Genomic DNA, 12,653 nt, shown 5'->3' with positions numbered 1-12,653 from the left:
ACGGTTGATGGAGGTATTGTGTCCCCGGTACCAAATCCCGTCGAGATTCCACTTCACTAGGCAGGCGATACCAAAGATGTACAGAGAAGTACGAACAAGTGTCCTCAGTGCTCTGATAAATGCGGTTGTACCCACTGTCCACTTAACCACGGACATGTGGACATGTGGTTCAGGGCAAACGAAGGACTATATGACTGTGACAGCCCACTGGGTAGATACATCGCCTTCCGCAGCAGCTGCATCAGTAGCAGAATCTCCACAACGGCTGCTCGTGCCAGGACAGGCAACATTGTGTATCACAGGTTTTAATAAGAGGCACAACGATGACAACCTATTAGAGAAACTGAGGCAAATAATCTCACAGTAGCTTACCCCACTTAGACTCTCCTGGGGATTTGTGGCGTCAGACGCCAGTAACATTGTGCGGGCATTACATATGGGCAATTTCCAGCACGTCCCATGTTTTGCCCACACCGTTAATTTGGTGGTGCAGCATTACCTGAAGAGTGACAGGGATGTGCAGGAGATGCTTGCGGTGGCCCACAAAATTGTTGGACACTTTCGGCATTCTGCCAGTGCCTACCGCAGACTCGAGCAACATCAAAAAAGTCTGAACCTGCCCTGCCATCACCTCAAACAAGAGGTTGTGACGCGCTGGAACTCCACCCTCTATATGCTGCAGAGGATGGAGGAGCAGCCATCTGTGCAGTGGAATTTAGACAAGTTGAAGGAGGTATTGTGGCCCCGGTACCAAATTGGGTACCGGGGCCACTCCACTACGCAGTCCAGAAATCTTAGTATCAGATATTAAACTACGTTCACTGTTCCTGCAGTGCAGAAATCTTAGTATCAGATATTAAACTACGTTCACTGTTCCTGCTACATCAAAAAAGCATGAACATGCCCTGCCATCAACAAAAACAAGAGGTAGTGACGCACTTGAACTCCACTCTCTATATGCTGCAGAGGATGGAGGAGCAGAAAAAGGCCATTCAAGCCTACACAGCCACCTACAATGGGCCACGTGTTTGTGCCGCCCACTTGTGTAGCTTCAGTTAGACATCCAGCTACCTCGGTGCAACCTTTTGGCCTAAAAACAATATTGTGAGGTATGAGGTGTTCAGAATAGACTGGAAATTAGTGGAAATGATTGTTATTGAGGTTAATAATAGCGTAGGAGTGAAAAAAAAACAAAAAAAAACCTGGATTTTAGCACCTTTTTATGCTTTTTTAACAATAAATCAGAACCCAAAACCCTAAATCAGAACCAAAACCTTTCGTCGGGTGTTTTGGCAAAACAAATCAGAACCCAAAACCTCAAGGTAATCAGAACACAAAACACTAAAAGTGGCCGGTGCACACCCCTAATAAAAAATAGCAGCCCAACTCTTTGGGCACCTAACAGAAACTGGGAGGTGACAGGGGGATGGGCCTGTCAGCAGTTCCTAACGTTAACTAGCTAGGTGCCAACTCCTGTGCTCTCCTCCACAACCCATTGTAGCAGTGTCCCCCAGACTGGATGAAAGAGAAAAGCTGTTCTGCAACTGTGCACCAGCCTAGCTCAGCGGTGCTAGTACTAGCAAGTAGCTCCATCCTATACCAGTTTCATGACACAGAGTGTCTTCAGGCCTCTTTGGGATGTCAGAAGCTGAGGTTTTGCCGCCTCATGTCATGATGGACACTCTGCACATTGTGCAAAGTGGTCTAGAATCTCTGTGTCACATCCCTACAGCAATACCACTGCTGACCAAACTCTTGGCGGTGTTACATTAGTGTGCGCCTAGTTCATTCCAGACCACAGTGGGTAGCGTGATTGTTTTGTTCCAGCATACTAGTCGCGTACTGAAAGGTTTCCTGACCCACATCCATCCATTTATAAATCTACCACTCGTTGAGTCCCTTGTGCCCATAACGCGGCAGTTTGCCACTATAGTCGGCTTTCCGCACGTTATAGGACCAGTAGGTGGTACACTTATTGGTCTATTTTTGCAAATAGAAAGCATTTTTACTGAATAAATTTCTAGGACATATGTGCGTATACGATGTATCTCTCCAGATTCGATGACTGGTTGCTAAATGGGATGGAAACACCCATGATTATTTTGCCTTCAGGCAATCAGGAATGTGGCACAGATTAGCCCAGAGGAAAGAAAAGGAGGAAAAATTGGGATTCTGGCTGTCACTTTTGTAGTTTAGTTAGAACATGAAAGCATATGCTTGCTGTAGGTCATATTTTCTTTACAGTTACATGTTGAATAGTGTTCAGAAATATATCAATGGGGGCAACATATAAATTGAAATTTGGTACAATTAAATTGCAGCTTTATTTTGTGATACTATTTCTAAGACAGTGTATTAAACCTTATATGAACCAGTTCACATGAAAACTTATAGAGATATGGCTCTGGGTTGGGATTCTTGCTCAACCACATATGCTCAAACCAGCCACAATATTGTACTTGCTGCTCAATACAGACTCGCCCTCAGCTACCTATCTAGACCTCCATCAAACCTAGAGCTGGGGGAAGGTTGGTGTCAGTCTGTGGTCTGCTCTCCTCAGGAAGACAGGGCTGCACAACATGTGCCCCCATCTAAGGTACCTACTATTCACCCCATCATAATTATGGGGGAAGGTGACAGCGTTCTCTGTCGCCACAATACAATTTATAGTTACAGCTTTGCCTTTTACATTTAATAATTAATTGAATCCAGGTTAAGCAAAGTGTGAAATCAAAACCAAATATTTCACTCATGAAATTATTTTGGAACATCCATAATGCTGACAGAGAACTTGACCAGTCCTTCAGAGAGATATGTGTGTTCCCAAACTTAGCACCAATATTTCCACTTAGTAGCCTGGCCTCAAGTCATTTATGTTTACTGTGGACAGTTTAATTCAAATATCTATTGTGTTAGACTAGTATGGTTGACGTCTAAACCAAGGAGATCCCAGGACAAAGAGCAGCCACTCAAACCATCTTTGAATTTCCCGCCCCCTGTAGCCGGATTTTCGGCGATGACACCACACACCATATGACCACGATGGGACGTCACAAATACGGCACTGTGCGGCACCTACACCCCGGTGCAGGTGTTTATATATTGGAGGCGGGCTATACCGGGTGTCTCTATAACGTGTCGCACGTCGCCTTCCCTTTCAGTCACACATTGCATTGTCTTCGATTCCCAGTAGCCCCTCTGTTCATCCCAGAGGTCCAGCCTCCTCGCTGACGTCACAACCCCGCCCCCGGGCTGCTGGGAGCTGTAGTCCGCACCTCTCCTGTACTGTTACCCCTCAGAGTCACAGAGAGCTGCTGTCTGTCCGCATCGCTATCGCATCCAGAGCTATGTCTTGATAGAGCCTCCTCGGCCCCCAACACACCTCTCTGTGACCAGGACTGACGATCCCGGCGTGCTGTGCGCGGAGGAGGCCAGAAGCCCCAGGCAGATTATCGGGGAGCAAAGCCGCCATGGCCCGGCTAATGATGCCGGTGCCCAGCTCCCAGAAGGCGCTGCTGCTAGAGCTCAAGGGGCTGCAGGAGGAGCCAGTGGAGGGGTTCCGGGTCACCCTCGTTGATGAGGGGGATCTTTACAATTGGGAGGTAGCAATTTTCGGCCCCCCTAACACCTTTTATGAAGGAGGGTACTTCAAGGTAAGGAAGAAACTTAGAACTAGCAGGGCCGAGGATATAGCAATCAGGACGCTTTAGGTAATGGGGTGCAAATAATTGGGATGTTTTAATGAGGCCCAGCAAAATAGTGAATAGAGAGGGGGGCTGTGGCGCAGTTGTGTAGGGATACAAGGACTGTAGTAGGGATACAAGGACTGTAGTAGGGATGAGAGGGGTGAGTGTCAAAACATAGGGGGGGGGGTTCTAAATGCTGCAGTCGGCTGTGGAGACAATGGAGCTGCTTCATGACAAAAGCTATTGCCTAGTTCTCGAAGCTTATAGGCCTATTCCTTTCTAAATTACAGCTTCATATATAACTATAGTAACCATCATGAATACTGTGCCATAAACTTTAGACATTTAACACTTAAGGGTCTATGCATCAAGGTAATTTCCACTTAAAAGATCAGTTTCCGCATTTTTTAAGGAAGTTTGCTATGAATTAACTGCCTAACAGAGGAGATTTTTTATTTTATTTTTTATAAATCTCCGTTTAGGCTAGTACTGTGCAGCATCACAGTCCCCATAGATTACTATAGGGACTACAATGCATAACACTTTGATAAGCTTCATATTGCACAGACAGGTAATGCCATCTTAGGATGGCATTACCTGTCATTTCCTATTGGATTCTACTGAAGCCTCTCTGGCTTTGCAGAATCTGGTACAGTTGAAGCGCTGTCTGCCGGTAAGCAGGAAAAAAAGATTGCAGGAAAGGGGTCACTTTGCCGGGGCTCCCAGAGTAGCCATGGCATGATGCATCTAAGCGGTACCTAAGTATGCATCACTGCGATGTGCAGCGATGCATATTTAGCTGTACCACATCTTAATGCATAGACCCCTAAATGTATCCTTGTTGCGATGAGAATTGTGCTGAACGGCTTTGTGGTGTCTTAATATAATGGAAGGAAATCATTATCGAAAATACTGTTAAATCTGACATGTATCTGGGACCTTTGCTTCAATACTGTTTATAAATGTTGTAAACAGTTCTGTGATACAACACTGCAAACCTCAAATAATTAAATAAATCATGGTGATCTACTGTGATCAAACAGTTATTATGCCCTTTTGGTCTGTTTATAAATTGGTAAGATGGGCAAACAAAGTTTATGTAACAATGTGAAATTACATGTCTCTTAAAGAACTCCTTTGCAGGGTTCCCCCCTCTAGATACAAAAGTTTTTTAAAATGTATTGTAAACTTGTGCTGGGATGTCCAATATCTGTCCATGCACTGTATTTTGCCCTAGCCATGTCCTTCTGCACGCACCTTTGCAGCCAGTAAACATTAAGTTGTAATGTGTTGGCCCTGCTTTTTGTAATAAGTGTGTTCATGTATTATATCCCAATCATTTAGCTGGTCTTGGCTTGATATGATGATTATGTAAGAAAACACAGAAAAATTATTCATGCCACATTATCTGTCTAAATGCAAATAATTGATTTTTGCAGACCCACATTTTTTTTTTTTTTTTTTTTAAAGGATAGCGCATATATATATATATATATATATATATATATATATATATATATATATATATATATATATATAATCATACTTTATTTCTGGATGTTTTTCTGTGCGTCCATTTACCATTTTGGGTTTTTTCTCATTGTTTTAAAAGTTTTTTTGGGTTTTTTTTTCTGCCATTGATATTTATTTTTAACATCTATGTTGGTGAACATACAAAGCAAGTGTTTTCCATAACAGGAGCAATTGTGGCACATATCTGAAAATATGGTGGGGTATAACAGAATGTACAGGGCTGTGTCTTTGGCATATTTAATCTGCAAATAAAGCAATAATGATGAATTGACAAAATGTGCAAATACCATTTATGTAACAAAGTAGTAGTGTATGTGGCAGATCTGTTAAGCTTACTATGCATTCGTTGTCACAGGCTCGCCTAAAATTCCCTGTAGATTATCCATATTCTCCTCCTGCATTCCGGTTCCTGACAAAAATGTGGCACCCAAACATCTACGAGGTAAGTGTGCGCACCATGTTTTTGGTGTTACAAAGGGATTATGGCAGGTATTGACATTGGGAATTGTTTTGTTTTGAATACGTTTTCCTAACTATAACATGGCCATATTTTTCAGACTGTGTAAGTATTTGCATTTGAAAGCCCTCTTTATCTTTCATATGTAAATAGAGCTAAAATAGAGAAACTAATAGCACTAGTCGCATGAAAAACAATTTAAGATTTGATTTGCACAAGTCAACAATGTGGGAACAGTTTTTCAGTTGATTTCGGCAGATGTGATTCTGACACATCCAGAGTAAAAGTGCATAATCCACTTGCCACAAAAGCTGGAACAAGAATTTATTCAGAAAAAGTCATTGGCAATCCATGCACCTATATTATGGATCTTGGAATACAATATATAAACATACTTCACACTGCTGAATAACTCTCCACTCTTCTTTCTCCAATCTATTTTTTGTTTTGTGTTCTGCTGTGCTATCCATTTCCACTTTTTCCCGCTATCTACTCCTTTTACACCCTCCCTTCTTGTCTGTTGCTCATCTTACTACTTCTTCTCTGGTTAACCCTCCTTTCTTGTCTGTTGCTCATCTTACTACCTCTTCTCTGGTGCACCCCTCCTTTCTTGTCTGTTGCTCATCTTATTACCTCTTCTCTGGTGCACCCCTCCTTTCTTGTCTGTTGCTCATCTTATTACCTCTTCTCTGGTGCACCCCTCCTTTCTTGTCTGTTGCTCATCTTATTACCTCTTCTCTGGTGCACCCCTCCTTTCTTGTCTGTTGCTCATCTTATTACCTCTTCTCTGGTGCACCCCTCCTTTCTTGTCTGTTGCTCATCTTACTACCTTTTCTCTGGTGCACCCCTCCTTTCTTGTCTGTTGCTCATCTTATTACCTCTTCTCTGGTGCACCCCTCCTTTCTTGTCTGTTGCTCATCTTATTACCTCTTCTCTGGTGCACCCCTCCTTTCTTGTCTGTTGCTCATCTTATTACCTCTTCTCTGGTGCACCCCTCCTTTCTTGTCTGTTGCTCATCTTATTACCTCTTCTCTGGTGCACCCCTCCTTTCTTGTCTGTTGCTCATCTTACTACCTCTTCTCTGGTGCACCCCTCCTTTCTTGTCTGTTGCTCATCTTACTACCTTTTCTCTGGTGCACCCCTCCTTTCTTGTCTGTTGCTCATCTTACTACCTTTTCTCTGGTGCACCCCTCCTTTCTTGTCTGTTGCTCATCTTACTACCTCTTCTCTGGTGCACCCCTCCTTTCTTGTCTGTTGCTCATCTTACTACCTTTTCTCTGGTGCACCCCTCCTTTCTTGTCTGTTGCTCATCTTACTACCTCTTCTCTGCTGCACCCCTCCTTTCTTGTCTGTTGCTCATCTTATTACCTCTTCTCTGGTGCACCCCTCCTTTCTTGTCTGTTGTTCATCTTATTACCTCTTCTCTGGTGACCTTACAATAAATTTTTCTATTTTCACACCATCTTACTATAATTTCTGTTAGATCCACACCAAGGCAATTTTCATTCTATCTTTTTGTATGCGTTACGATGGATACCGAAATCATATGTGCCTTCTTCGTAAACTGTCTTTATGAACTGAAGATTGCTTTTCACACACCTGATTAAATTGAAGCTGATTTATTGAAGCCAAAATTACTGCATGTTTGACTGACCACTTATATGAAGAGATTAACTTTTGTGTTTCATATAGAATGGAGATGTATGTATTTCCATCTTGCATCCTCCGATAGATGACCCTCAAAGTGGAGAACTTCCTTCTGAGCGGTGGAACCCCACTCAGAATGTGCGGTAAGCAGGTTTAATAACATCTTTTATAGAACAACTAGTCTATACTGTATGTTTTGGTGACCAAACACTGTCTACATCTTCCTGCTGTATTTTTAGTACTGTGTTAACATGTCAGGTCACTGAAGCAGATTGAGGATATGTAACAACACTGCTTGTCATATATTAGTTGCGCAATAGCTATAAAAGAGCGTGAATGCTGCCGGCACTCACCCTGCAAAATTCATTCTAGCATACTAGCAGCTAACTTCGCAGCACTATGTAACAGCAGCCCTGCCAGGCTGTGGATTGCTTGTATGGGCTCCCCTCCATTTGACATAGTGGTTGCATTTGCATTAATGGTTATAACCTGAAACCAATTTACAAGAAGATGTTTTTCATATATGAATGACGTATTGGGTATCTGCTATGAATGCAATAAAAAATCCCTCTTACTTTTAAAGCAAAGTTTGATGGCCATGCTTTCTTTCATATAGAAGAACCTTTGACACTACAGTGTTTCTGTATCAGCTTGACAGGAGCCTCACATCACTTTTCTGTATTGTTGTGTGGGTGGGGGTGCCCTGTTTCTTCTACTGTCAGTGTGTGGCTTCTCTCCATTCCCCTCTTCATATCCAGTCGTTGCCCCTGTCACATGTAGCCCTATCCTCACTAAGCACATGAGTAGACAGGTCACATCCTCCCATAAAGTCTGTACACTCCTGAAACATTCTGTGCTGCTGTGTATATTCCAATCTGATTACCTGCAGATTGTTCTTTTTATTGCTCACTTTGGAATGAGGTCCCTCTGATGTGGAGACAATGAGGAATGATTATATAAAGGGCAAATTATACTTAAAATGGCCCTAATGAATGTATTCATTGTAGTTAAAAAGAAACCACTCAATTTTTTCCATTGGATATAAATCTAAAGGACATTTCTAAGTATTCAATAACTGGAAGATATTTCCCAATCTCTGTGACTGAATGTAATATGCACAGTTCTCTGCTTATATATTAAGTGGTAAGCGGAAGATTCAATTCAGCGCAGTGTCTCCGAGATGTCCAATGAGACACATTGGGCCTGATTCATTAAGAAAAGTAAAGCAAAAGAAAAAAAGTAGTAATTTTTTCACCTTGGCAAAATCATGATGCAATTGGAAGGGGAGATAAATTTTAAATTTGATGGCAGATTTATAGTTGGGATAATGCATGTGCTAGATTAACTTTAAATTTCACTGTACAAATAAAGCTATATACTAGCTAGTACCTGTGCTACATGAAAAAGCAGACAGTATTTAACTCATGAGACATAATAAACTACTTGGCATCCCTTGCATTGTAACAGGGTTTGCCAAGAGAAAACATACTTTTCTATTTTATTTTTTAAAACCTTACATACCTTAATGAATCAGGCCCATTGTGCCCATGTTCTGGCTAGACTGTCTGCTCATTTTGAGCGAAAATTCCCTACCGTAATGGCCAGCAATGTGCGCAGCAAGACATCGCAGGGATGTCCCAGCGGCACATCGCTGGCTGTTGATTTCCTCCCTAAGTGTATGAATAGGTGCTCCTCTTATTATACAGCATGTAAAATAGATCTGAAATCTAATTTACACAAACTGTTTTGGCAACACAAGATTATTGCTGTTCTTGGCTTTTTTCATTTTTTAATCTAATATTTGTTGTGTTTGATAATTTTCTACAGGACAATCCTGCTCAGTGTCATATCTCTCCTGAATGAGCCAAACACATTCTCTCCGGCCAATGTGGATGCATCTGTCATGTACCGGAAATGGAAGGAAAGTAAGGGGCGTGATCGCGAGTACACAGACATTATCAGGTGAGGTGATAACATTTGAAATGAAAACATGGCCTTGTAACTGGAGTTGGATGAGAACAGTTATATTTACTTTAGCTTTGTCAGCAATCCGATATATACTTCAAATGTTTTTCTGCAACCCATGAGCATCTGTCACAATTAAGGTAAAGGGCCAGTCAGCACAATTTGTGACGAAGGTGGTTAGTGGTACTTTCTTACTCAAAATTACACTGCAATTATTTGCTACATTTCTATTGACATTACGTTCCATACAAGTCTGAGCCAGGACACATCGTCATACAGATGATAGATTCAGACTGCAGACTTTTAGAAGTAACATTCTTTAACAGTAGGTAGTATTATGCTACATTTGTTTTAAGAATGTTCCATGTAAGGCATGTACATTTTTGATAATTACTACCAGTAGCCAATAAGATAAGTAGGTTGCCCCCCCCCTTCCTCCTCCCTTATTGCTTATTGAATTTGCTTGCTCACTATTCATGCTATTTGAAAGGTTACAGCCACAGTTGGTCAGACAAGGAAGGCGGGCATAGATATCTCATTCCCTCTAAATGTTCTGAGCTCCAGAAGACACATACAGTGGAAGTAGCTAATGTGCAAAATAAGCTGCATATTTCTCAAGCCTATAACTGCTCAGAGAAATTTAGGACTGCTTGAGTGTTTTTTTGGGGGGTTTTTTTTTTGGGAGGGGGAGGGGGTCTTTGTATTTGCTAGGGAAAAATTTGCTTTGCTATTTCAATGGCTTTTTACAACTTTTGTGTGTGGCAGGTTAAAGTGTCCTATGTTGCAATGCTAATGGATTTCAGCATTTTTTTTAAAAAGATAAAAATCTGCAAGGTGAAAATGCTACAAGTAGCATTGGGGAGTGTTAGAAACCTTGAACAGCCAGTGTGCCCACAAAGAGCATATCCCATTCTTTAGTAATATGAGTTAAAAGCAGATCTCTGCTGATCTTTAATGGCACACAAAACACTGCTTCCAAAATGCAGGTGTAACACCATCCTTGTTTCGTTTCAATGCTCAGCCTTCACTCTCCACCATTTATTCCAAATCTCCTAGGAAGCAAGTTCTGACCACAAAGGCTGATGCAGAACATGATGGAGTTAAGGTCCCCACCACTCTGGCTGAATATTGTGTGAAAACCAAGGCTCCAGCTCCGGATGAGGGATCTGACCTATTCTATGATGACTACTATGAAGATGATGACCTGGAGGAAGAGGATGAGGGTGACAGTTGCTATGAAGACCAGGATGATTCTGGCAATGAGGAATCCTGACGTCACCTGTTATTTCTCAAATAGCTGCCTCTCTCCTCCACATTAATAAAATAGACACTGGTTATTTTCCACTCTTTATTTCTTTGGCCAGATTACCACCTGTCACGTAGTATTAGTGGTGCTAGAAAATAAAGAAGAGTTTTGAGGCTTTGCCATACCCTACTGAAAAACCAAGGATGCTCCTTGAGTTACAGTAGAGAAGGGTGGCTTAATGCTTGCAGTACAAGTTTGTGCCACGGGATGGCAGTAGAGTGCTTTGCAAGTCCTGCTGCTAAACTAACTTCCCAGCCATTACCTCTGCTATTTCAGGCTGCAGTGCAGGGCTGAAATTGGGCTTTGAGGGAGGGTGTGGGATCTGTTTTTATTTGGGGTTTTTTTTTATCTTCTGGGCTGGGTATAAGATGAAGAGGGCTGCTTTGGTCATGGTTATTTTCTGCTATTTGTATTTGTCACACACAATGTATTTACCTTTTTGATTGGGGCGGTTTAGTAGACAACAGTATTGTGTGGTTTTCATTTATTTCTCTGTGGGTGGGATTTTATGCTATTTTTCTGTTTTATTTTAAGAGTATTTAATAAAAAAGTGAAATGTGCATCTTTGTCTCTACTGTACCTATTTTCTCAACAACTGTGGCATTTCTAGACAAGTAATGTGAATTGTGCTGGTAGTAGTTACATTATGGTATGTACTAAGCCATAAAATACAAGGGTTATTGTCTGGTCACTGTTTGTGGAGGACTTAAACATAGAATGTTTCCACACTAAAAAATAATTGCTAGTACTAGTTAAATTTTATTTTTTTCATATTCGGTGTTATTAAAGTAATTCTATCGTTTCCAAATAAGCATTGCCCAAGCGATTGTATTGTGTTTACAACGCACAAAGTAATTTATTTTAGCAGATGTAAAAAGTTAACAGTTCAATACATTATTATATAATACAGTACAGTACAGCCAATACCAAAAGATACATACATACCGCTGCGCTCCCACGGGTACCAGTGAACAGTAGTTTACCCTTGAATACTGTGGTCAGAGAATGACTGAAACTAGTGGGAGCGCAGCTATGATATATATACATTCCGACCTTCTGCCGGCCCTTGACCTCTGCGTGGACCACACTCCGCTTGCCTGGGTTCTCCCCAGCCGGTACACACTTCACGACCCTCTGTCAGTCTGCAGCCCAGCCTGTCCCCACCATCAGGGGCTCCAGTGAACACCTGATTGGCAGAGTAGACTCCGGGTTGTGTTGTGCCGGCTGGAGGGGTTCCTAACATTATAACCGGCCTACACACTGAGACGAGGTTGCGATGGATGAAATCGGATCCACACCGTCTCCGGCACAAGCCTTAGCAGGCCATGTTGAGTCCTTGTACCAGATGATCCAGGGATTGGCTGAGCGGTTGTCCGTTCAAGAGGAAGCCGCAAAAACTTCACAACCCACTCCGAGTTCCACCTGTGAACCTAAGGTGAATTTACCGGATCGGTTCTCTGGAAATAGATCCCTGTTTCGGAATTTCAGGGAGAGCTGCAAACTTTATTTCCGGTTGAGATCCCGCTCCGGTTCAGAGCAACAAAGAGTCGGGATTATCATTTCCCTCCTACAAGGTGACCCCCAATCCTGGGCCTTTTCTTTGCCACAGACTAGTCCTGCCATGCAGTCCTTCTTTGAGGCATTGGATCTACTATATGATGACCCGGAACGAATGGCCTCCGCAGAAACTCATCTACGGGCCTTGAAACAAGGCCGGCGGTCGGCAGAGGAATATTGCGCTGAATTCTGTAGATGATCACCTGATAGTGGATGGAATGACCCCCGCCTTACGTTGCCAGTTCCGTCTCGGCCTGTCGGAACAGATTAAAGACTCTCTGGTGCAATACCCATCTCCTACCTCTCTGGAGGATCTGATGCACCTCTCCATTAAAATCGACAGGAGATTTAAAGAGCGGAAAACCGAAAAGGAGGCATCTTCACCTCCATCCGCCTTCATTCCTGTTTCCACTGATGGTGAGGAACCCATGCAATTAGTAGCATATCGCCTCTCCCCTGAGGAAAGAAACGGGAGACGATCACAGGGCTTATGTCTCTATTG

At 42.4% G+C, this 12,653-nt stretch overlaps 1 protein-coding gene across 1 annotated transcript; it reads left to right on the top strand.

Annotated features, from left to right (window-relative positions):
* Positions 1–3,096: 3,096 nt before the first annotated feature.
* CDC34 (cell division cycle 34, ubiquitin conjugating enzyme) lies at positions 3,097–11,154 on the top strand. The gene is made up of 5 exons (XM_075206151.1): positions 3,097–3,653; positions 5,575–5,661; positions 7,369–7,466; positions 9,151–9,285; positions 10,345–11,154. The coding sequence occupies exons 1-5, from the start codon at positions 3,471–3,473 to the stop codon at positions 10,559–10,561; spliced, it is 720 nt and encodes a 239-aa protein (XP_075062252.1). The 5' UTR covers positions 3,097–3,470; the 3' UTR covers positions 10,562–11,154.
* Positions 11,155–12,653: the final 1,499 nt, after the last annotated feature.

This window comes from Mixophyes fleayi, chromosome 1, assembly GCF_038048845.1.
Source record: "Mixophyes fleayi isolate aMixFle1 chromosome 1, aMixFle1.hap1, whole genome shotgun sequence".
NCBI classification, from domain to species: Eukaryota; Metazoa; Chordata; class Amphibia; order Anura; family Limnodynastidae; genus Mixophyes; species Mixophyes fleayi.
The sequence above is the reverse complement of the archived record's forward strand: the minus strand, read 5'-3'. Positions and strand labels throughout refer to the sequence as shown.